The 26819-nt window shown below is 41.1% G+C and overlaps 1 protein-coding gene across 3 annotated transcripts in view; it reads left to right on the forward strand.

Moving 5' to 3' along the window:
* Nucleotides 1–26819, forward strand: part of RAB28 (RAB28, member RAS oncogene family) — a 103244-nt gene that overhangs the window by 55693 nt on the left and 20732 nt on the right. For all 3 annotated transcript variants that reach the window (XM_034771738.1, XM_034771737.1, XM_034771739.1), the window contains exon 5: nt 24981–25084. In XM_034771738.1, the coding sequence (XP_034627629.1) occupies nt 24981–25084 (104 nt within the window). The remainder of the gene's footprint in view (nt 1–24980; nt 25085–26819) is intronic.

A 26819-nucleotide genomic window follows, 5' to 3' on the forward strand; every position in this document is an offset into this window, starting at 1 on the left:
ATTTCACTGCATTTCTAATTTGCAGAACACCTTTCCCTGTTATACCACAGTCAGGTGGGGAAGATAAATTAGGGGGTAAGGTGAATTGTTCACAAGTAATAGTGTTTGTCACAGTCCTCTCTTCCCTGTCTGTTTAAATACCTTTCATGAAGATTTTAGGACTCCATTTCATCAGAAAGCCAAAATAAAAAGCTTCTCAACCACTTCTAGTAAATAAACCTCATCCCTACCCCCAACCCAGTCCATCAGAAACCTGCTAACAAGCTTCAGAAGGCACTCTCATATCTCTGAGGGAAAGAAGAGACAACTGTAATAAACACAAATACAATTAAGTAATTTATTTTTGTTGTAGTGACTTCTAACTTCATCTTGACACTTTTTAACTGGACTGTCCATTCTGGGATTAGAATTTTGTGTATAATTTACATAATTAAAGTCGGGAATTGAAAAAGTTAAAGTACTGAATAGCATTAACTTGTGTACATTGCACATACTTTATATTCTTAAGTATAGCTTTGAGAACCTAAATAGTAGCTGAAAATAAGTGCAATATGTATGAAGTAATTTTACTGTTGAACGTTAACATTTTACCTTTCCTGAGTTTGCCATGTTAGCTTTTTCATAGATTCTAGTCTGATCATCTTGTCTGACAACCTGCATAACAGTGGCCAGGGACCTCACTCAGCAGTTTCTGTATCAAGTCCATAAATTCTGTTTGAGCATTAGCTTATGTTTTAGAAAGACATCCAGTCTTGTAAGCTGTCCCTATGGTTAATTATCTTCAACATTAATTTTTTTACCCCATTTCTTGTCTGAATATGAGTAGCTTCATCTTTTGAGCACTGGATCTCATTATGCCCTTTTCTGCTAGATTAAAGAGATGTCTACCATCAGAAATCTCATATATATTTGTAGGCCATGATCAGGGCTGGCTCTGGCTTTTTGGCCGCCCCAAGCAAAAAAACAAAAAACAAAACGGGGAGGCTAGAATGCAAAGCAAAAAAAAACCCTGCAGCGCGGCCAGAGCGCGGGTGCAGGGGGACCGGCTGGGGGGGGGGGGGAGAGAAAGAGGGGGCGGGAGTGGGTGGGAGAGAGAGAGAGAAGGGGGCGGCCAGGGGTACAGCAGGGGCGCTGCCACGCGGCCCCTCCCACTGCGCCGCCTCCTGCTGCGAGGGCTCCGCTCCAGTCGGCGGGGAGGGAAGGAAGAAGACTGCCCTGCAGGGCGCTCTGGTTCTCCACGCCGCCGCCCCCTACAGGGCGGCTGGAGCGGAACAAGAACAAAAACAAACAAACAAAAAAAAGCAGCCATGCCGCCCTAGGATTGGGCAGAGTGCCGCCTCCAACAATCTGCCGCCCCAAGCACCAGCTGAGCAAGCTGGTGCCTGGAGCCGGCCCTGACCATGATCATGTCATCTCTTAACTTTCTCTTTGATAAACTAAATAGATTGAAAATTAAATCTATTGAATTACCACTGTGTTTAGCATTTAACTTTCTTGTTTATATTATAATAAAGAAAACAATAAGTGAAAAGAGGTATAAAAACCTTTCCCATTCAGGTTAGTATTTAAATTCTCCCAAATAGCTTTGAAGAGCACATCTCACAGAAGGGAACTAGGTAGAGGAAGAGCACGTTCCTCTGTTGTTGTTAGGTTGGAGACATTTTTCTACTAAGTTGAATTAACAAAGAGACACACCAGGAAAGAGCAACAGAAGGGAAAAGTGTCCAGATTCTCACCTGGTATAAATTGACATGGCCTCAGTGAAGTCAGTAGAGCTATGCTGATTTACACTAGCTGAGGATCTGGCCCAAAAATCTTAATTAGTATCATTTAAATCTTGGATAAAGTTTTCAAAAGCACCTTAAGTGACTTAGTTATCTAAGAAACTTTTGAAAATCTCATTTCTTACCTAGATTATATGACAGGGGTTTGTTTTAAAAAAAAGTTAGTTAACACATTTTAACAAGTATGTCTTAAGACCCTAATGAAACAGAACAAGTTTTATTTTAACATATGTTGCTGGTTGAGATGAACCTTTAATGTGGGATTTTTCAAACGTGGCTCAGTGTTGGCCTAATTCTGCTCCCATTGAAGTCAATGGGAGTTTTAGCATTAACTTAGTTGGGTATAGATTTAGGTGGATGCTGAGCACTACTGTAAATTCCACCTGCATAATCCTCCTGCAAATTGTCTCTGAGCAGCCTTTAGGCCTACTAGGCTAGATTGCATCATAGTACATGCATTGTAGGGCCACAGAGGAACCATTAGGGGTCTACTGAAATCTTAATAGAGATTTCCTGAGCATATTTAGAAAGGGCTTGTCAGTCCCTTATAAGTTTGATTTTTAATTCACTACCCTTTCTCTTTTCAAGCATAGCAAAGGAACTGTTTCTCCTCATTAAAGATTACTTAACTGCAAAGTTTAGAATATGTTTGTTCAGCTATTTTGAGTTATGGCTGACAAAAGACTCTGGAAAAATACACTTTCAAGATTTACATTCTCTCCCATAACACAAAAATGGCTGAAGGGATTTTTCTCAAACATAAAAAAATCACATTGGTGATGAGATTAAGCATGTGAGGAGGGAGTTGTTTTAACAGAAATCCAAACTTGGCCTTAACCTTAATAGTTTTACATTTTCAAAGTTTTACAAATTAATCCTCAGATCAACAAAATATATAGGCTTAGTAAATATTGGTATATGTTGACAAAATCAACAAAAAAAATATTATTCATCCATGCTAGAAGAAGGACAGAAGGCCCTGGATGTGGTTTAATGAGGCCATAACTTTATTCACTTATAATATCTGGGAGTACCCAGTAACAAATTGTACAGTGCAGGAAGGAGGTGGGGAAGTCGGTACCCCTCTGATCCAGATGTAGAACCCCAAAGTCCCCTTCTTTCGCTCTGTTGAAGGAGGGTTAGGAAAAGAAGGGGGTTTGCTTCCCTCTGACAAAACTCTAACCTCCATTACTCAGCTCCCATAAGAATGCTTTCCTTCAAATCCTTTCCCAATCCATTCGATCTAATAACTGTATCCCTTCCATACTGGGTACCTGCACTGAACGTATGCCACAGGTTTTACATATTAAGTTGCGACATTATAACCTGATCTTCCTATTCTACCCCACCAGCTCCCAGACCAGCTTTGGGGGAAGCAAAAAAATCCACCCACCTCGGCCAATCTAGCGGTGAGGGAAATATTTCTTCACAGCCGCCCCACCCCCCCAAGGAAAAGGGGCAACAAGCATAAAGTCCACAGCAGGTCAAATGGGAAGTTGTCCTTTTGCCAAGTTCATGAGTGGGTGGGGTGGGTGCTGCCAGCCTGATCCTGGTAAAGATGGCCTTTTATGGCCGCATGAAGTTTAAGTACGTCCCCCGCACACACTCTTCCAGATGGTAGGAAGGGCAGTGCAGATGCCTTGTCCTGACCTGGCTGCAATTGCTTCCTGTCCATCCCTATAAGTTTTCACCCTTTTCCCTACCTGCTGTAAGGGAGCCTTTAAAAGGTGAGGCAGTTGAGTCCGGGCCCACCGTGCTCACTGGACCCTAGTGGCCAGCAACTGCTGCTCCCCTTGACACTGGAGGCCTTTGAGGCAGCTCAAGACTTGCTGCACCTCACGGCACCATTCTTGCCCCCTAGGACAGAGGCGGCTCTGTCTCCGTCTGCACCACTGTGGCCCCAGGTGCAATCAAGAGGGAAGCCGGTGATGATGTCCCAGCGCTCTCCTTCTCCATGGCACCCTCCGGCACCAACATCTCTGAAGAGAGAATCCAGTCGGTCCCCGAGTCCCTGATGTTCGGTGCCCCGAAGCACGGCTTCTCCGTGGTCTTCCTTTTCAGAGACGTTAGAGTCAGACTCCTACCACTCCGATAAGAGCAGGAGGTCCAGGTCATGGCTGGAGAGATGGGCTTACCTGGCTCTGTGGCTGCTACAGTGGCAGAACCCTTCTCAGTGGCCATTCTGGGCTCCCTGGGTCTTTCACCAGAGCCAGGGAAGGAGCCAAGGGTCCCGCTGACCACCCACTGAACCATCGCCTCCGACGTCGACACCATCGGCTGCGGCGTCGACTTTGGTGGCAGTGCTATTGCCAGCAACGGCTTTGACAGCGGCTCCTGCAGCACCAGAGGCCCCGACAGTGGCACTGATGGCGGCTCCGGCACAGCCAACAGTGGCAACACCGATGCTGACACTGGCACCACGTTCGGTGCTGACAGTCCCAGCACTAAGCATGGCACCGTCCATGTCGGCACCTGCACGGGATCCCCGAGAGTTATGGGATCCTTTAAGTGCCAATGGCAGGGAGCAGCAGCCGTTCTTTGGGACTTCCTCCTTGTCGTCACCAGATGAGGCTCTGGTTGGCTCCGCCATAGCCCCAGCATTTGAAGACAATCGGGTGTTGCCATAGTTGCTTCGCCGGGCTGCCCAGGGTCTGGGCATCAAGGCATAGGAGGTAGAGGAGGACTCCGATCCCATGATGGATATCCTTGCGCCCTCTGGACCTTCCCGTATTGCCCTACCACTCATAAAAACTATTGTGGACACCACCAAAACCCTGTGGCAGACCTCAGCCTCATTACCACCCACTGCCAAACACAATGATCGGCGATATTTTGTGCCCTCTAATTGTTATGAACATCTTTATTCCCACCCACACTCTGATTTCCTTGTTGTGGACGCTGCTAATCAGCGCGAGCGGCAAGGTTTCCAAGGCCCCTCTGCGCAAAACAGGAAGGCTAAAACACTCACCTTTTCTGGAGAAAGGTCTATTCCACAGGTGGATTGCAGCTTCGAATTTCCAACCAACAGGCCATTGTTAGCTGGTACTCTTTTAATACCTCTACGGCAATGGCAAAATTTGCAGAGCAGCAGAGAATCATGGCTACACGGGTGGCCATGAGAAGGAGCTCCTGGCTCCAGGTCTCTGGTCTCCCGTATGAGGTCCAGCAGACAATACAGGACCTCCCCTTTGAGGGTCTGACTCTGTTTTCGGAGAAGACAGATAAAAGGGTACATAGCCTGAAATACTCTAGAGCCACCTTCAAATCCTTGGGCCTACATATTCCCACCACACAGTGGAAACATTTCAGGCCTCAGCCTCCTCCGCGGTTCTACCAACAGGACGGGTCCCGGAGGAGGAATAGGAATGGCAGAAAAAGGCCGCACCCATCCTCAGGCCAGGGCTCCGGCCAACCCAAGCCACCTTCCAGCCCCAAACTGGCTTTTTGAAAGTGTGGTCGAAGATGGCGCACCAGAACAAGAACTGGATCTACCCTGCCTTACCTTTTTCTCCCGACTGTCCCCTTTCTACCGTGCATGGTCCCGTTTCACTTTGGACTGCTGGGTGCTCCGCATGGTAAAGAGGGGATACTCCATCCAATTCTATGCCCTCCCGCCCTTCTACCCCCCTTCCCCGTCCCTCTTCAGGGACCCCTCTCATGAGCAACTCCTTATACAGAAGGTGCACTCGCTCCTTTCGCTAGGGGCAGCAGAAGAGGTTCCTCAGGAGCAGAAGGGCAAGGGTTTCTATTCTCAGTATTTCCTAATACCAAAAGCCAAAGGTGGGCTCAGGCCCATACTAGACCTGTGAGAACTTAACACATTCGTGAAGAAGCTCAAGTTCCGCATAGTCTCTTTGGCCCTCATCATCCCTTCATTGGATCTAGGAGACTGGTATGCCGCCCTTGACTTGAAGGATGAATACTTTCACATGGCAATAACTCTGTTCCACAGAAAATTCCTCAGGTTTGTGGTGAACAACACCCACTACCAGTTCACTGTCCTCCTGTTTGGCCTGTCAGTGGCACCTCATGTTTTTACCAAGTGCATGGCAGTTGTGGCTGCATTCCTGCATAGACGGTAGGTACAGGTGTTCCCGTACCTCGATGACTGGCTTATCAAGTGCCGCTCCAGGTCTCAAGTGGAGGCACAAGTCGACTTCATAAGAGTGACGTTTGACTAACAGGGCCTTCTTCTGAATGAGGGAAATGAACGCTGTCCCCGGTTCAGAGGATAGACTTTATAGTACTGGACTCTACACAAGCAAGGGTATACCTCCCGGAACAAGGTTTCAGCCCCTCAGTGACATCATACGAGGTCTCGAGCAATTCCCCACCATCACAGCAAGGAATTGCCTGACGCTCCTGGGACACGTGGTGGCTTGTACCTACATAGTACAGCATGCCAGATTCAGAGTTTGACGTCTTCAATCGTGGCTAGTGTTAGTGTATCAGCCAGTCCGGGACAGCTTGGACAGGATGGTAACCCTGCCTCGCATGGTACTAGACTCCCTCTGGTGGTGGCTTGACCCACAGATAGTATGTGCAGGGGTCCCCTTCACCAGCCCTCAGCCGTCACTCTTGCTAGTGACGGGTGGGTCAGCTCTGGGCTGGGGAGCACAACTGGGAGAACTCAGAACACAAGGCCTCTGGTCTCAGGCAGAATTTGCTCTCCACATCAATGTCAGAGAGCTGGGAGCAGCATGCCTGGCATGCCAGACGTTCCGAGCCCACTTGATAGGGAGATGCGTATCAGTTATGACAGACAACACCACGGTGATGTTCTATATCAACAAACAGAGGGGTGCACATTCCTCTCCTCAGTGCCAGGAAGCCCTCATGCTGTGGGACTTCTGTGTATTCGACATATTTGCAAGCATCGTACCTCTCCAGAGTACAGAACGTGTTGGCAGACTATCTCAGCAGGTCATTCCATGGCCATGAGTGATCCCTTCGTCCTGACGTTGCAAACTCAATCTTCCATCAGTGGGGCTTTCCCCAGATAGACCTGTTCACCACGTGATGCAACAGGAAGTGCCAGCAGTTTTGCTCCTTCCTGAATCACAGTCCAGGTTCCATCGTGGACGCATTCCTCCTCCCATGGGGAGACCATCTCCTTTACACGTTTCTACCCATTCCGCTTGTTCACAACGTACTCCTCAAGATCCGAAGGGAATGAGCTTCAATGATATTGATGGCTCCAGCCTGGCCCCACCAGCACTGGTACACATCACTCCTGGAAATGTCTGTGGAAGCTCCAGTCACCTTGCTGCTCTTCCCAGTCTTACTAACACAGGATCATGGCCGTCTCCAACACCCGAACTTCGAGTTTCTGCACCTCACGGCATGGAAGCTCCATGGCTGAATCCAATGGAGCTTTCTTACTTGGACCCATTTAGACAAGTCCTCCTTGGTGGTAGGAAGCCTTCCACCAGGGCTACCTACTTTGCCAAGTGAAAGAGATTTTCAGTCTAGTCAGCGCAACACCGTTTGCCTCTGTGCCACTTATATTGGACTGTCTCCTCCATCTCAAGCAGCAGGAGCTGTCCATGTCATCAATAAGGGTCCGTTTGGCCGCCATCTCTGCCTTTCACCCAGGAGCAGAGGACCGCTTGGTCTTTGCTAACCCTCTGGTCAGTCGCTTCCTTAAAGGTCTCGACAGACTATACCTGCAAGTCCAACAGTCGATCGTGGCTTAGGACCTCAATCTGGTCCTTTCCAGACTCACTGGACCACCCTTTGAACCTTTGGTGACGTGCTCCCTGCTCTCTCTCTCTCTCATACAAAGTAGCATTTCTGGTAGCAATAACCTTGGCCAGAAGGATATCTGAGCTCAAGGCATAAGACATCAGAGCCCCCTTACACTGTATCTTTTAAAGACAAGGTTCAGCTCAGACCCCACCCGGCTTTCCTTCCCCAAGGTTGTCTCCCAATTTCACATCAACCAGGACATCTTCCTCCCAGTATTCTATCCTAAGCCGCACTCAAGCGGCAGGGAGCAAAGGCTTCACTCATTAGATGTCCACAGAGTGCTAGCCTTCTATATTGAGAGGATGAAGCTGTTCTGAAAGTCGGTCCAGTTATTCGTGGCAGTGGCGGACAGGATGGAAAGGTCTTCCTGTCTCTTCTCAGCAAATTTCGTCATAGAACCCGTCCTGCATCCGTTAGTGCTACAACCTGGTGAAGGTGCTCGCTCCTCCAATCACTGTGCACTCCACCAGGGCTCAGGCCTCTTCAACGGCTTTCCCGGCAGAGGTTCCGACCCAGGAAATCTGCAGAGCAGCAACGTGGTCCTCCATACACACTTTCACCATGCACTATGCGATCACCCAGCAGGTCAGAGACTATGCAGCCTTTGGAAGAACAGTGTTCCAATCGGTAGACGACTCCGACCCCGCCTCCTGAACTTGGGCTTGTGAGTCACCTGATTGGAATGGACATGAACAAGCACTCGAAGAAGAAAAAACAGTTACTCACCTTCTCATAACTGTTTTTTATGAGATGTGTTGTTCATGTCCATTCCAATACCCGTCCTCCTGCCCCTCTGTCGGAGTAGCTGGCAAGAAGGAACTGAGGGGGTGGCGGGTTGGCAGGACTCTATATTGAGCGCCATGAAGGGGCGACTCCGGGGGGCGCCCAGGCCAACCCGACGGAGGCTGTTATGGGAAAAATCTTCTGGCTCCTGTGCATGTGCACCCATGCACACCTGATTGGAATGGACGTGAACAACACATCTCAAAGAACAACAGTTACGAGAAGGTGAGCAACGCTTTTTTTCTGTCAGGCCTATAGATCTATATCTAGATAACACTTTGAAGATCTTTGATTGTATTCTTCCACACTTCATGTATCACTTGCCTTCTAAGGTTTGGAGAGAGTCCTAGTGTAACCCTCGTATAGCAACTTCCCAGCTGGTCAATAATTTTTTTGGACTATTGATAAATTTGTCAATAATATAAAAGTATTTCTGTTTATGTAAACTTTATTCAGGCATTTTAACTTAGGCTGAACTAGAAGCAGTTGATCTGCTGAGAACAAACAAGTACAAAAAAGGTATCATGTTTATATTTAATAAAACTCTTAAAATTGCCAATTTACTGAATTTTCAAATTACAGAGTTAGCATCCTGAAGGAGAATTGACCAAAGGAATTAAAATATCCAGAAGAGACAAACTGCACATCACTTGAAGGCAAGAAAAACTGAACATATACATAGTAGTCCACATTCAGCCCTTCATGGTGGTTTCACACACATAATTGAGGGCAGAATGTGGCCATGTGTGTATCCACCAGAGGAGTGTTAGAAACATGTAGACTGTACATTTAGTATATTCACTGTAGTCTATCTGAATGTGCTTGTATTCCAGTACATTCTTTCTGTACAGGAAATCAAAATTTGTAGTAATTTTTACTGAGAAGTCCTGGTTTTATATATTTTTTAAAAAACTATCATTTCAAAACAATTGGTGATAATTAGTCACAGAAGCTTTAAGAGATCAGAAAAACTAGGCTGTTAAGTAGGATTTGATGCACATGGAACAATTAAACAGCAATAGCTCAGTTGCTTTCTGAGTAATTATTCTCAGATACATGCCAATCTTGCCTCTAAACTAAAAAACTTTGGAAGAGGAATTGATGTTTCCAGTTACTTAATATTGGAGGCATATTTTAAGAAGAAAAATACTACCCTGCCCTCATCTTTGAGCATTTGTGGCTTCTTTTTATACTCTAGATAATGATTTTGTGTTCATTTATAGTTTTGTTTGTTGTTGTTGTGGGAGAGCTCCTAGAGATGTGCATTGGAGAAGCAAAAGTGTCTCCAACTCTTTGTTACAGCTGTTGGATGTGACAATGGAATGAACCATGGAAGGCTATGGAGCTGAGTTGGCTCTCTCAGGAGCAAATAATTCAGAGAATTGGCAAAAAATGACACTCCAGAAAGTAGCCCTTTTTTTTTTCTTGGCTCTTTGGTCTCAGATTAACAGAAGGATACTTGTAGAAGCAGTCTCTGAGTTATAGACAGACGCAGCAGCCACCACTAAGAAGGCTGGACTCAGAGCTTGTGAGGGAACTGCTTCGCTGAACTTTTATTCTTGATTGCCACTGACCTGCTATGTGATTTTGGAAAAGTCATGTCAGCTCTATGCACCTCAGTTTCCCCATCTGTATAATATGGCTAATTATACTTACCTTTCTTTGTAGATTGGCTTGATATCTAAAGATAAGAAGTGTGATATGAGGGGGGTTTGTGTGTATAGGAGAGGGATTTTTGTGTGTATAGGAGTTGTTCACATGAGCAGTTCATATCAGAGAATCCATGGAATGTGTTATTCTGAGATTTGCTCTTAATGTATTCGTTTCAAGTGGGCATATATTAATAAATTGGTATGTAAGGATAAAATTTCTCTATCACATCAAGTCCCATTTTATGGTTACTTTTTTGTGCACAGATGCCTACAACACACTTGGCATGATGTTTGTATTTCATTATAGCAACAGTTACAGCAGCTGCAGCCCTTTCAAAGGGGACACTTTTCTGTTTGGGATATGCCTATATTTACATGCCAGTATCTAAACCTTAGACCAGAAATATTTATCTTTACTAACTTTAAATATTTAATTAATTCTTCATATTAATTTAATAGTGAGATAAGTCCAAGAGTCTGAATAAAGTCACCCTTGAACTCTGAGGCTGAAATCCTGTGTTGAAGTTAGTGGGAGTTTTACCATCGACTGCGGGGATTTGGGAGAAGTATGATTTCACCACTAGACACTTATGAGTTGAAATTAGTACTTTGTGTTATTGTAAAGACAATTTCCTCTAAGTTTTCTGTAAAATCCTGAGATCCTGTGAAGTTATTAAATTCTAATGATCTTTATATAGATAATATACAGACATGATTAATTTTTAGTTAATCTAGAAATAATGAATTTTTCATAGTAAAATTCATTAGTAGGACATGCTGCTTACTAGCATTTGACTTGTAATGAATATACCTATTCGTTGGGCAAGTAAATTCAATTATATTGTTTTAGATGCATCCAAGTTGGGGAAAATGTAGAGAGAGATGTTGAAAGAGAAGCTGATCCATCCTTGGCTCATTTATAGCTATATTGGACTAGCACCATCTTCTGATTGTTTAGTACATTACATCTTTCATGCCTTTGACTAGAGCTGAAAGAACTCTACAGGAAAATATTCATTCAGTTTGGGTTTCAGTAACCTTAGTACCTTAATGTATTTTTCTTCTTGTGAGCTACACTGTTTATAAAATAGCTAAATATTGAATATACATTGTTAGCTTTTGCATTGGTTTTATTGTAGTAACTGTAAATTCTGTATTTCATTATATTGTTTAATTTATGCAGTACAGAGTAGCCTCTAATGTCAGTTCTTACAAAGAAACATTGCTTTTTGCACCAAATAATGTCTTTATTAATTGTTTATCCAGTATGTCATTAGTAGATTAACCAAACCAAATTAATTTAAACTCATCCATGGTGTCTGTGATATTTGAAATATATTTTCATTGTAGATTACAGAGGATTCTGATATTTTTTCTGCCAGTTAGCTGTGTTTCAAGGCACATGGTGATGGTATTAAATAGGGAGCAAGCACAGTAAAGTTTTGGGAACAGCTACTAAGTCTCTTCATTCTAGAGGAAAATACTTTTTCTTGAATTTATATTTACTGGAATAGAGCATTTATTGTCCAAATAGGTTAATTTGAATTAAATTGAAAGAATGAAGTGCAATCATCATGGAATTAAACACCAATTTAAAAGGTTTTAAAACCAGCATTTCTGTAAAGTAAATCCTCCCCTCCACATCACTCAAAGAGTGGGCAGGGGTGGCGTGGGCGAAGTTACTGTAATTGGATACTCAGTTTTATAGGATGTGTTGCTGGGTATCTTGGATTTGCTGTTTTGTTTTGTTTTGTTTCATTTAAATATGGCATAGAAAATTGTTTTACCGACCTTGACATTTATACTGCGGTAATCACTGTGGCATCTTGAATGATTTATATAATTATACAAATCCAGCAAAAAAGGGTTAGTCTTGGGTTTTCTTCTTTCATCACCAGCACAGGACATGTTTTCTTTCTTTCTTTCTTTCTTTCTTTCTTTCTTTCTTTCTTTCTTTCTTTCTTTCTTTCTTTCTTTCTTTCTTTCTTTCTTTCTTTCTTTCTTCCCTCCCCGCATATAGTTACGTTTAAAATTTAGTTATATATATATTGATGTTTGAGACGGAAGTAACCGTTTTAATTTATGCAACTAACTTCCATTGGTCAAGTGTCTTCATCACAAAATAACCAATAATCAATATTTACTGATTGGCACTGTGGTGCGAATCTGAACACAGGTGCCAAGGAGTCAGTGGCAAGAAGGATAGTATGTTGGACAGAGCAACAGACTTGGACTCAGGAGAACAGAATTCAGTTCCTGCCTCAACGAGAGACTTTCTGTGTGACCGTGAACAAGATACTTCATCTACCCTATACCTCATTTTCCAATTTGTGAAATGAGGCTATCACTTCCTTACCTTGCAGGGGTGTTGTGAGGAAAAAATTCTTGTTAATAATTGTGAAGCACTCAGATACTCTGGTGATGAGGGCAATGTAAGTACCTGGATATCCTTGAGATTAAGCTAAAGCATACAAAGGCGACATTGCTTCTGAATGAGATTGTCCACACAACAGTTTAATATGCTTTAACTTCATAACTTTAATTAATTTGTCTTTACTTTCTTGAATGTCCCTGCATTAATAAGCTCTTAGTCACGCTAGGAATTGAGGGGCTTAATGGCTGGCGATGGGACAAACCAAAATCAACAGAAAGCTTTAAGCTTGAATTCTTGTCTCCTTCTCCCTCACTCCCTCAGAAAAGTGAAGGATAGATCATTGTTCCTGTGATACGTTTGAAATTAAAATATATTGCAATTTAACTTAATTGATCTGTCTAATTAATACTGTCTTCTTTTTTGAACATCATCCTTGTTTATTAAAGCATTTGTGTAAGTGATAGGATTAAGAACTAAAGATGTGTCTGACATGAAGGCAAAGCAAAACACAAAAGAGATCAAGTTCAAATTATCTGTATAGACTTAGTCTGTTCAGTTAATGACTCTATGGTGCCTGTAAAATTTTCTGCCGAGAATGTATCAAAAATGAAATAAGAGGGAAATGTCCAGTTGAGAAAAATATCTTTCATCTACACTATGTAATGTTCTCTCTTTCAGTGCTTCTAAGTAAATTGTTATATAAACTGCTTGTATCTTTTTTTTTAGTTTTGAAAACAAATTTAAGCACATTCTTTTCTCCCTTTTAGAATTACTTTCTTTTGCATTTTATCCCCTTAAAAATGCTAAGAAGGTTGTTTGCAAGCAATATCAACATATTTCCTTAAAATAAATATTTCCTGAGGTACCAAACATTTGACACACATGTTGGCATGTCCATACTAAAGCCCGCTTGCCAAGGGTGAAAGTAATATGAAACACTTACTGGTACAGGGGCCCGGCTCCAGGCCCCTGGAAGGGTTGGGGCCTTGAGCAGAAGGGGGCGGAGCTTGGGGACAGCCTCCCCTAGCCAGCCCATCCATGCTGCCTGGCCCGTGCCGCCTGGGGCTCCGGCGGTGATTTAAAAGGGCCTAGGGCTCCGGACGCTGCTGTGGTAGCAGTGGTGGTGGCCAGGAGCCCCGGGCCCTTTTAAATTGCCATCCCCGGGGCAGCTCTAGGGTTACCATACGTCCGGATTTTCCCGGACATGTCTGGCTTTTTGGTCTTCAAATCCTTGTCCAGGGGGAATTGCCAAAAAGCCAAACATGTCTGGGAAAATACTAGTCCCCTGCTTACCTTAGAGCAGCTCCGGCAGGCTGCGAGCTGCAGGCGGATTCCCTCGTGGCGGCGGCTGCTGCTGCTCCCCCAAGACACCTCAGTTCTGTGTAGTGGAAGAGCCGAGCTGCCCGAGCGCTACCGGCTTCACGGTTTGCCGGGCAGACCTCCAGACCCTGTGCCCCCGGCCGGGCGCTTCCCCTCCCAGGCTCTGGCTGTGCTGGGGAAGCACCCGGCCAGGGGCGCAGGGTCTGGAGGTCTGGGGCTGCCCGGCAAACCGTGAAGCCGGTAGCGCCTGGGCAGCTGTTTTGCGTGGCTGGGAGGGAGGAGGGGGAATGCGGGGCGCTCAGGGAGGGGGCAGAGTTGGGGCGGGGACTTTGGGGAAGAGGCGGAGTTGGGGCAGGGAAGGGGCGGAGTTGGAGAGGGGAAGGGAAGGGGTGGAGTCAGGGCCCCGTGGAGTGTCCTCTTTTTTTAATTTTTAAATATGGTAACCCTATGGCTGCCTCTTTTGCTCCCCCACCCCCCTGCTGTCGGCAGCCCTGCCGGTACAGTCTCTACCAACAGGGCCGCCGACGGGGGCAAAAGGGGCAGTGACGTTAAAGCACTGCCGCGGCAGCACTTTAATGGCGGCTGCGTACGGGCCAGTACCGGTACTCCGTACCGGCCTACTTTCACCCCTCCTGCTCGCAGATATCCTCCAGAGATTTACACAGTTGGCTTGTTGCTTCTCATTGGAATCTGCTCTTACTATTTGACCGATGCCAAATTTAAATCCTGGAAGCACTGTATTTTTCAATATTGTCTTGTTGCTAACAATGTGCAAGAACTAATATATTTGTTGAAGCCTTAATGAGAAAAGAATGCTGGCATTTCTTAAATAATTATCTGTTTAAATATGACTTGAAAGTCCTTATTAAATCTGATTATTTTCCTTTCAGAAGATTAATCTCTAGATTAAAACCATTACAATGAACATAAAAAATACAATAAAGGAAAACTTGCCCCATTATGTTTAACTTTGGCTAGTTCATGTCTTAGAAACAACTATTAGGCCCATTGCGTGAATGATCTAATACGTACGTGTACATATGTTGCCAAGCTGATTTACTGTGTGCTTCATTCTAAGAAACCCCACCACAGATCCAAAACCTTGGTGCACATTACTTGTTTTAGAAGCAAGAGTAATCTTCATAGTTTTTATATGCATATGCTGGTGCCATGCTCAGGAGGTGTATCTACAAAAGGAAGTCTGCGCACAAAACCATGCAGATCTCACCTCTGCTCTCAGAATACCCTTTTGAAGCTCCTGTTATCAAGCCTTTCTGGTTTTAGAGGAGCCAGGACTGTGATGAAAAATTTCCACCTTACATTCCTCCTAGTAGGCATACATTTTCTTGTGCCTATGTCTAGCACTCTGCCTGAATTTGGTCCTTGGTTTAAAAAGAGTTAAAATTATAAAATGAGCTTTTTTTCTTGAATTGTTCTGAAATGCATATTTTTGATACTGGTGATTTCCTAAAGAGGATGAAGCTTTAAAAATCTATTGTGTAGATTACTGGAGTTTTTGAGCTATCAATTTCCGGTATTCTGTAAAAATAAATTTTAGATATTTTCATGGTTTTGTAGGAGAAAGAGGCAAAGTAATAGCTCTTCTAAAATGCTAAAATATGGCACTAGCTATTATTACTCTGCCTTAACAATTCTTGTAATATGGTATCTGATTTGTTACTATGTCCTCATAAAGAAGAATCAGCATTAGAGTGTATATGACAGTGAGAAAGTAAACACATGCTTGCAATCAAATTAATGTATTTCATCTGTCTTCAACTAATAACAATCTGTCATGCTATCTATCTGAGCAGGCGCATAAACAGTTTATTTTGTGTTTGGAATAACTTCCTGGAGGTAGTTAATGTGACATGTAGTTTGTCTGAAATGAGTATAACCAGATCAACACTCTAGATGTTTTCTTGATAACCTAAAAAATTACTGAGAAAATCTGTACTGGAACTATATTTATATTTCACTTTCAGCTTCCTTAAGTCAGACGGGTGGTATACGTTTCACCAGGACTTCACTGAAAGTGTGTTCTTTTCTTGGCATCTGATACAGTTTTAGTGTGAGAAAAGGATTACAGGCATTAATAGAAATTTAAGTATAAAAGGTTGCAGTTCCCATTCTGACACTAAGGTTCCATTGTTTATCTTGTAAAGGAGAGTGCATTATATTGATGCTAATTTACAAGTGTCAAGTTAAAGCTAGTTTTTTAAAAGCAGTGTCTCTCTCTGTAGGTGACACGCAGTGTATAACAGTAATGAGAAGAAATGATCTAATACTGAAATAATGCAGCTAGGTGATTGATTAATGCATATGACTTCTGCATATGTCGTGTTTACCCTTTTATCTAAATATCGTAGATAAGTTTTGTTTTTTAAATGAAAAAATGTTTAACCAGAAAATGACAATGTACTCAGACTGAAAATCTTACAAAATACAACTCCTCTATCTGGCGCATCCAAATAGTTGTTAAATTTAAGGGCTAATTAGTAGCTCCCAGACTTAGCTGGGGAGCAATAGGACATAGAGTAATAGATTCAGGCAGAAGAGAGCTATAACTTTGGGGTGCTGGGAAATACAAGGGGAGGAACCAGATAGCACTAGTGGCCTAGGAGGGACTGTATCTGGCCCCAGGACTTTGGGCCCTGCCAGTCAGCAGCCTGGTAGGACATTGCTAAAGAGCATGCCAGCTAGACCTATTAAACAGGTGCAGTAAATCCTGTTGCCCAGCGTATATCTCCTAATACCCCAGTGGCATCATGCCTTAAGGCATGATATATTAAAGCACTTCTGCTATGGTGGTGCCCCTTCTTCTCCCTAGTGCATTAATACCTAAGCACAACAAAACATGAACCGTAAGTATCTGAGGTGAAGTTAAAATGACTGTAGTGTTTGAACTACTTTGTTTCCCTACATTGTTTTCCCATACAAACCAGTATGAAGACAATTTACTTCATCACTTTATTGTGTGATTGAGTTAAGATGCTTGAGTTAAACATTTCTAGTGAAAAAGGCCATCTGACACTATAGTAAGCAAATAAGATGAAAAAGAAAAAATATTATATACTGGCCATTTAGATAGTGACCCAGGAGTATTTTAGAAGAGAAAATATGTACATAATATTAAAGCACATGTAAATGAAATTAATAAATTATTAGTGCATTTTACTTGTCATGTCTGTGTGGGCTAATTGTGATAGCTCATTGTTTATACTTTGTGTAATTTTATAACTTGTATGAACAGCTGCAAATACTTTGCAGAAAGATTTATATTTCATTTTCCACAACATACTCTATAAAAGAATATACTTATAAGCAGGGCTATAGATTAATAAGAATGTGTATTCATAACTTAAACTACCCTTAATTACAGTTAAATATGAAATTGTGAAATTGTCCATTTTAATGATAAAATCAGATAGTTGTAAATGCATGTACTATATAGTGCATACTTATATGCCAAATAATGTAACATTGATATGTGAAAGTTTAAGCATAAATATGAGAATTGTCTATTAATGATGGATGCCCTCACAATACTACTGTACTGTACATTTTTAAATTAAAGGGGTATCAGATTTAGACTGGGGAAGCCCTTGTGAAATTACCTTTACAAATCAAATGTGTTAATATATATGGTTTAAAAAAAATGGGTAGCCTAGCAATTAGTGGTAGATACAATACCTTGACATAAGCATAGTTCAGTTCTCTATATGGCAGTGGTGCCATATACGTTAGATGAATAGTCTGGAGATCCATGAGAAATCCCAGCAAATCATTAAACACACACATACACTGGTCTTATCTAATATGCATAGTGCCTGATCCTCTCCACTGCTCCCACTACCCAACACAAGCATCATGGCTGTTTCCTGAGCTGCCTTTAGATTGCCTTGTGAGCTCTATGCTCCTGTTCCCTCCACTGTTGTGTGGCATTCATGCAGAATTATAACCCTGCCCTGCCCCTAATCCAGCAAACTCTCTCATTCCCTGTGGAGTTCTGGGTGGTGGTGGTGCAGAATGCTGGCAGCCACATGGTGAGTGGAGATTACTACTATATGTAGCTACTTTTCCATCTGTGTGGGCCTTTGAACTGTATTTCTGCATAATTGCTTCTCTCTCTGTGGCATAGGGCCATTTGAAAGTATGTGTAATTATTGTTTTTTGTAGCTTTTTTGAGTTGTTACTGTTATTCTCAGAACTTGTCATTTATCAGCCGTGAGATGACTGACTATTTTTGAAATATCTTTACCATAACATATAGTATTTTACTGATTGCGCAATAAAACATCTTTTGGCACTTATTGGCCTGTCACAGTAGTTACCAGCTTTATTACAGCTCTATATAGTAAGTTACATTAAACATGTTTTATTACTAAGTCTTATTTTGATACAATAAACATGTCCCTACTGGGACTTGGTGTCAGGTTTTTATTTGTTGAAATCAACTTCTGCTAAGCTAGTAAAATTAGTCCCTGCTTTATTTTTTTTAAATCAATGGGCTAGAGCTAATTAAACTGTTCTGATTATTAGATTTTTGCATGTTTACAGTGGTTTGGAATGTAAATGAAAGACAGTTGGTAAGTGGTCTGCTGCAAGTTTTTTTTTTTTTTTCCCATATATCGGGGTTGCCACCTAAATGGTGCAAATGAAATGAGTTTAGGATCAGTTTAGTTTCTGGTGTCCACATCCCAAAGCTATGACTGATTTTAGTGCAGCTGGAAGCTTGTGCTTGGGAGAGGCTCAAGGCAGAAATAGCAGAAGCATTCGATCAAGACTGAGGCGCTCTGGAGGTTGCACAGGTCTTTTTGCATTTCATCTGACATTTACCAGTGTTTGCCTGTACCAATGCACCTAACTTGGTTTAACCTAGTTATAGAAAAGTACCGTGGCTTATTCCTAATTGCACTTATAAAGCTATGCTGTGATGACTGAGAACATACTCTGTTTTCTTGTTTTTGCTCAGTATTTTTCATACTCTTGTGTGATACATACTATACGTATAATATCATATTCTCTACTCTGCTTTCTTTTACTTTCTGAGATTCTGCATTGCTATTCAGCCTTTTCACTGCAAATAAATGTGACAAACAGCAGTATTTTGGAGGAAGACTTAGATGTTGTTCATCACCTACAACATCTTCTCAAGTCTCCCAAGTTAAGTAGCATCAATTGAGATCAGAACTAACACAGCTACCCCTCTGATAAAAGGAAGCCTAGGTGTTTCAGGAAGTGGTATTGGTAATTTAGCAGTTGTTACTTTTCATTCTGAATCATTTCTGAGCCAATATCTTCACCATGATAAGGGAGCCTAACTAGCCAGTCATCTGCTCTGTCCCTGTTGCTATTCATTCAAAGAAAGATACACTCTCAAGATAAAGAATTCTTGGCCAAATTCTGGCTGAAGCTTGCTCTCAGATTATAGCGTCAAGTATCAGGGGGTAGCCGTGTTAGTCTGTATCTACAAAAACAACAAGGAGTCTGGTGGCACCTTAAAGACTAACAGATTTATTTGGGCATAAGCTTTCGTGGGTAAAAACCTCACTTCTTCAGATGCCTGCATCTGTAACTTTCACTCTATGCATTATATACTGACACATGGAGAGCAGGGAGTTACTTCGCAAGTGGAGAACCAGTGTTGACAGGGCCAACTCAATCAGGGTGGATGTAGTCCACTCCCAATAATAGTGAGGAGGTGTCAATTCCAGGAGAGGAAAAGCTGTTTCTGTAATGAGCCATTCACTCCCAGTCCCTATTCAAGCCCAGATTAATGGTGTTAAATTTGCAAATGAATTTTAGTTCTGCTGTTTCTCTTTGAAGTCTGTTTCTGAAGTTTTTTTGTTCAATGATAGTGACTTTTAAATCTGTAATAGACTGACCAGGGAGATTGAAGTGTTCACTTACTGGCTTATGTATGTTACCATTCCTGATGTCCGATTTGTGTCCATTTATTCATTTGCGGAGGGACTGTCCGGTTTGGCCAATGTACATGGCAGAGGGGCATTGCTGGCACATGGTGGCATATATAACATTAGTGGAAGTGCAGGTGAATGAGCCCTTGATGGTGTGGCTGATGTGGTTGGGTCCTCTGATGGTGTTGCCAGAGTAGATATGGGGATACTCAGCAGGCACTTAGGAATAATGGTTTCCAATATGGCGGGGCACTTCTTCCATCATGCTGAGTAGTAACACACAAATATGTAGGAGTTTTGAAGACAAAAATTAAAACATAAAAATGTAGGGTTGAAAGGGACCTTGAAAGGTCATCAAGTCCAGCCTTCTGCACTGAGGCAGAACCACATAAACCTAGATCATTCCTCACAGGTGTGTTTGTCCAACCTGTTCTTAAAAACCTCCAATGACAGAGATTCCACAACTTCCCTTGGAAGCCTATGCCAGAACTTAATGACCTGTATAGTTAGAAAGATTTTCCTAATACCTAACCTAAATCGCCTTTGCTGCAGATTAAGCCCATTACTTCTTGTCCTACTTTCAGGGGACATGGAGAACAGTTGATCACAGTCCTCCTTATAACAGCCCTTAACATATTTGAAGACTGTATTCAGGTTTCCACTCAGTCTTCTTTTCTCAAGATGAAATGTGCCCAGTTTTTTAATCTTTCCTCATAGGTCAGGTTTTCTAAACCTTTGATCATTTTTGTTGCTCTCCTCTGGACTCTCTCTAGTTTGTCCACATCTTTCCTAAAGTGTAGCCCTCAGAAGTGAACATGGTACTCAAGCTGAGGCCTCATCTTTGCCAAGTAGAGCAAGACTTTTATCTCCCATGTCTTAGATACGACATTCCTGTTAATGCACCCCAGAATTATTAGTCTGTTTCAAAATTGCATCTGACTGTTGACTCATATTCAATTTCTGATCCACTATAACTCCTAGCTCTCTTCAGCGGTATTACCACCTACCTACTTATTCCACATTTTGTAGTTATGCGTTTGATTTTTTCCTTCTGAAGAATAGTTCTTTGCACCTGTCTTTATGGAGTTTCATCTTGTTGATTTCACACCAATTCTCCAGTTTGTCTAGGGTATTTTGAATTCCAAGCCTGTCCTCCAAAGTGCTTGCAACTCCTCCCAGCTTGGTGTCATCTGCAGATTTTGTAAGAGTACTCTCCAGTCCACTATCCAAGTCATTAATAAACATATTGATGTACCAGCACACATCTTATAGTAATTTCATTTAGACCACATTTCTTTAGTTTGCTTATGAGAATGTCATAATGGACCGTGTCAAAAGTCTTACTAAAATAAAGATATAACATGTCTGCTGTTTCCCCCGTCTCCCCCCCCCCCATCCAGTAGGCTATCCTGTGCTTGGTACTGACTAGAAAATTGTCCGTATCATGAGAGAACAGGTTATTTCTACTTACAGAATCACTGACTGCCACAATACATTCTTAAATAACTACTTGTGGAATCAAATCACTTGTAGAGAGAATGTAATTTTGGTTGTTAATGTAACAATATTATTTCTTCAGTACTTTCCAACTGGTGGGCATAGAATGAGGCAGTAAATGAGCAAATAGTTACGGGTAAGCCTCCATGAACAGTGTGGAATGCATCACAAATTAAAACTGTCCTTGGTAGTTACCACAAACTCTTCTCTGGCTTCAGGGATCCATTTCCCACCCTCCTCCTCTGACTGCGGAGACATGGCCACCATCTAATCTTGTCTCTTAACTTGTCACTGAATGTGTTCCAGTTCGGTGCTATCTTCTTCCTGCTTCAATAATTTCATTTCAGTGACTTTGGATACACTTACTCAGTGTTTTAGCTACCTGGATTAAATGTATGGATTAGCCAACTTTCACAGCTATGGATGATAGTGTCATGCTACCCACTAGGTTCATAAAATGGAAAAAAATAAATTCAATACATCAGAGAAAGAACCAAAGAGTTACAGAATCAAATTGACAGGGATAATCTGCGCTTAATTGGAATTCTGGAGGGCTTGGAAAGATTTGAACCTGTGGCCTTTTTTGAATCTTGTATATCCCAAAATGGGTGTGAATATACTCAATGGTAATATTGTAATTGATAGATCACACTGTGAACACCATTGAAGTTGCCTCTTCCAAGACAAAGAGAAAATACAACTAGCAGCTAGAAAGATTAGGGGAGAGTAAGAGTGACAATAGCATGGTTTGGGTTTTCCGTGATTCATGGCAGGCATAATAGCCAAGTGTAGGAAATGTAATTATGTTTGCACAAAACTATGTACCAAAGATATTAAATTCACTATTGGGTATACTTCTGCTTTGAAAATATTGGGACCCTCCATTGCACCTTCACTTCTGTATCTGCATAAGAAGCAGGCCAGTATCTGCTGGAGGATTATTCAAAGGAAGATAAGTAATAATAGTTCTAGTTACTGCCTTTTGTTTTTGTTTTCAACATGTTATGTTATACTAAGTCAGTTACATTGCTTACTGGTTGCTAGGGACCTCCTGTTATGGATCTCACTGTAGGCAGTGCTTTCCCATTTGTTCTCTCTGTTACAGACATACAAGCATACTCCTTTCCTTCTTCTTTTCCATGTTCTTCCTCTGTTAACCTTCCTCTTTCTCATTTGTCTGAGATGTAGTTTATATTGTTCTATTTTTTCATTCTGGGCACAAAGCCACATGGCATTTAAACCTTCATATCAAGCCACCTACAGTACCATTCTTATACTGAAATAAAGTTTTATGCAGATAGTATGTTACATCCTTGCTGTAAAAGCTGCATTGGCTTTCACAAAATTTCAGCATGGATTTTAAGGTGGTGGTGAAGAGGGACTACTTGTGTGCTTAAAGTTAGGCCTGTGCTTAAGAACCGTGCTGGATCAAGGCCTTCGACCCCTTACCCTATACCTTACATTTCCTGATGAAACTAAATAAAAACCAATATGGAAGTACCTTGCTGAACTGAGGCCTAAATGACCTCGGCTTGGATACCTGAAGAAACTTCTCTCTGATGGATACCATGGCAGTTGCAATCAGTGGAGCTGCTTGAACTGAGCTCTCCTGGTTTAAAAGGGAGAAGGGGCTGCTGCAGGGCAATTTTTGTGAGGGGGCTGCCAGTGACTTTGGAATTTCTTCCCTTAGACCAACAGATCCTGAATTTGTCAAAGCATGCTGTGGCACTTCTCTATTTTCTAATATTTTTTGGGGGAGAGAGAGGTGTCACTCCTCTGGGAGTCACTGGTAGGTTTAAATGGCATCAGTGGCAGAGTCAATGTATTAAGCAAATTTATCTTGTGTGTTCAGTATTTGTACAGGTGCATAGCATTTGGATATGCACTTTTAATAATACATTAAAGAAATATAATAAAATAAAATTGGAGGCTGGGCTCAGGCCTCTCTAAAAATTGGGCCCATTAAGGTTGAATTTAAAAAAACAAAATCCTTTCCCCCCCTCAAATAGTTCTCCACCAGGTGTGGTGGTGTAGTTCCCTCCCACACAGCTATGTTACATTTAAAATGTGAAGACTAAAAATAGTGAAAGAAAATATTCTGTATTTTCCATCTAAAAGATTTCTTGGCACAAGCCACCTTTTGTAGTAGATGTTCTTTTCAAGAGGAAAAAAAAAGCAGTTGCTATATTAGCTGTATACGTTTTTTTTTTAATTGGTTATTGACTTCATTTGAGACTTAACTGTATTTGTTCTTTCTATTTTTTTTGTTAAATAAGTATTCTAGCTTCAATATTATGATAAACCAGTATTATAAACATTACCGTTAATAGTTCAGTATTTTAGTCCTCCACAAATTAATGCCTGTGGTAGATGGATGATTTTAGGCTTGTTCTTGTAAACAAGGCCTCAGTGATGTGTAAGGAAAAGCAACATGTGGCAAAAAGCTCCACATTTACCAAGGTAAGCTGTATAAATGGGGTATAGGAATCTCCTGTTAGATCAAAAATCTTGCAGAAAAAAATCTCCAGAGTCTACAAATTAAAGACCTCCAATATCATTTTTAAATAAAGCCTTTTATGTAGTATGAGAATTTTTTTTCAGTTGATAGTCAAATGACACTATTATGCAGACTTACTAGATTTGCAAATTTACAAGTTTTTACAAGTCAGTTGGGTCCCTTCCTCAGGAAATCAGTTTAAGTTTTTTTTTCCTGTATTGACACAAAGAGCCTAGTTGTCTTTAAATCCTTATGAATATATTTGCCTTATAATTTGACGACATTGAGTCAAAACCCTTATAGGGACTGTAATGCAATAAAAAGAGAAACTGTTCAATATAGCTTCCAGTTATCCTAGGATCAGATTTGGAGAAATTGGAGTGTACACAATAAAACCTGTACAAGACTTGAGTTCCATGTTGTGTTTTAAGCACCCAGTGCATTTCAATGAAACATATTGTTTAACAGCTTTGCTCTACTTCCAATGGGTATATAAAGGGAAAAATGAAAATAATGCACACCACTCTTAAAATATGTATTTTTATGTTGTTTAATACAGCTTTCTGAAGTATATCTTTGTAGAATTGAAAACTTCACTTACAAATAAATGAATGTCAATATTTATTCAGGTTTCAGAGTGGTAGCCGTGTTAGTCTGTATCCGCAAAAAGAACGAGGAGTACTTGTGGAACCTTAGAGACTAACAAATTTATTTGGGCATAAGCTTTCGTGGGCTAAAACCCACTTCATCAGATACATGCAGTGGAAAATACAGTAGGAAGATATATATGCATACATCTGATGAAGGGGTTTTAGCCCATGAAAGCTTATGACCAAATAGATTTGTTAATATTTATTCAGTGTGATTTTAGTGGATTTAAATGTAATAGATATTTTTGCTGTACCACTTTGTATTAACATTCTTTATAACTCATTTACATTTTTAATTTGGAAGCAAACTATATGGAAGCAGAGATGTATCTTTAAACTTTACCTTTATTTTGCAACAGTATTTGAATAACATTAGGATTTTCATAGTGTATCACATTTGCATGCAGAACATTTGGGGCTTAGTTTTACCCTCAGACTCACGTACATGGCTCCTAATAGAGACAATGGGATCTGCATGTATGCGCCTGAGCATGGAATTTGGCCTTTATTTTTAAATGAGTTTATTGCATTTCACAGTTCAATTTTTGTTGTAATTTATTTTTACATGTACACACAGAAATTTCAAGTAATGGGTTATTTTTCCTTTAGCAAATAATTATAAAAACAAAAGGTTTTCATTTGTATGAAGGAAAGATTGTATCTGTTGTAAGCATTTTCAAGGAATAACTGCTGAGACCGTTATCTAAATAAATGGGCTCCATTATAATAATTTCTCCTTTGAACCTTTTTATAGTTGATTTGGAGCACATGCGAACAGTGAAAACTGACAAACACCAACGATTTTGCCAGGAAAATGGTTTCAGTAGCCATTTTGTGTCAGCCAAGACAGGCGATTCTGTAAGTAAGACAAATCAAATAATTATAATTTTTTTAGAAAACTGTAACTCTGGAATGTGATGTGGTAAGTTCACTGCACTCCAACTATCAAGCTATGCAGAACTTCAGTCACTGCAGAGTGCACCTGCTTGCCTAGCGGAGTAGATCATCAGTATAGTATGTTATAATTATGCTTTGTTAATTACAATGATGTTTCATCTGCTTTGAAATTCCACATATTGGCTCTAATCTATAAATGGTTTGAGATCTGGCTACCTTGCACACTGCCTCTTTGTCTTCTATGCATAGCATGACAGCTGTGATGAGCTGAATCTCTCTTTGCTGCCAGTCTAGTCTCTAGGAGTATTGTCTTGAAGTCTGGAGACAGTATTTTCAGTAGAGGATTCCTAGCCAACAGATACACTCCCTCTGGTGGTTCATTGAAGCTTAATTTACTGATCTTCGGAACACAATTAAAAATGCATTTTTGGTTCATTATTTGACTGTGAACCATAATCGGGCTAGTGTGGTTGGTTAGATGAGAAAGGAAGGACTTTTGTGCAAACTATAACAGGCAATTTAAATAAACATGGTGTTGTGTTTAACTTTTGTTACACATCTTGATATTATGGCAATGGGCATGAAAAGCCATAAAAACAATCTCACTATCTCCTTAGTGGAAGTCATCATATTTAATAAATGATTTACTACCCTGGCTAGATCATTAAATAATAAATAATAATAAAATAAACAATAAAAATATTTTTTAATGTACAAAATGAATTATGTTTTAAAAATGGAGTAATCAAACATTGTGGTTTAAGTTTCTTATTCAAAGAACATAAAATTATAATAAAATTCAAAAATTAATCTTATAGGTTTGTGATAGAGGTTATTAAGTTATGACTATCAACATTTCTGTTATAAACACAGATTACACTGATCTACAATTTTTGAGAAGTCGTCTGCTTCAGAGATAAAATGTGCTATTTATTATGTATTTTGATGTGCTGAATTCAAACATGACAATTAAAACAACTAGCTACTGTTTCTAAGATATTTAAGTTTTTACATTTTATGTCTATGTATATTGTGTAGACTGTAGAGTTTTAATCATAAATTGTAAGCCTAGGTTTTTTCATGTGTTTATGGTTGCTTTACATGATACATTTACATTTCACCTGTCCTGTTTATGTAACACTTTAAAAATCAGCAAAAGGGTTATATAAATAAAATTTATTATGAAACAAAAGGCAAAAAACTATTATGTACATAGTTTAGTCCTATTCAGTGTCTACTCGGCGCTTCTTGGCTTGTCTCTTGTATTCATTAAATGGAGCATCTCTTTTCACTGTCCAGCAATAGTCTGCAAGCATTGATGGGCTCCATTTGCCCTGATAGAGTTTCTCCATTGTTGCAATGTCCTCGTGAAATCGCTCGCCGTGCTTGTCGCTCACTGCTCCGCAGTTTGGTGGAAAATAATCTAGATGAGAGTGCAAAAAATGTATCTTTAGTGACATGTTGCAACCAAGGCTTTTGTATGCCTTGAGGAGGTTTTCCACCAACAACCTGTAGTTCTTCTTCGAGTGCTTGCTCATATCCATTCCATTAGGTGTGTGCGCGCCGCGTGCACGATCGTCAGAAGATTTTCTACCCTAGCAACACCGGCGGGTCGGCTGTGGAGCCCCCTAGAGTGGCGCCTTCATGGCGCTGAATATATACCCCAGCCGACCCGGCGCCCCCTCAGTTCCTTCTT

The sequence above is a fragment of the Trachemys scripta genome, chromosome 5 (genome assembly GCF_013100865.1).
Source record: "Trachemys scripta elegans isolate TJP31775 chromosome 5, CAS_Tse_1.0, whole genome shotgun sequence".
NCBI lineage: Eukaryota > Metazoa > Chordata > Testudines > Emydidae > Trachemys > Trachemys scripta.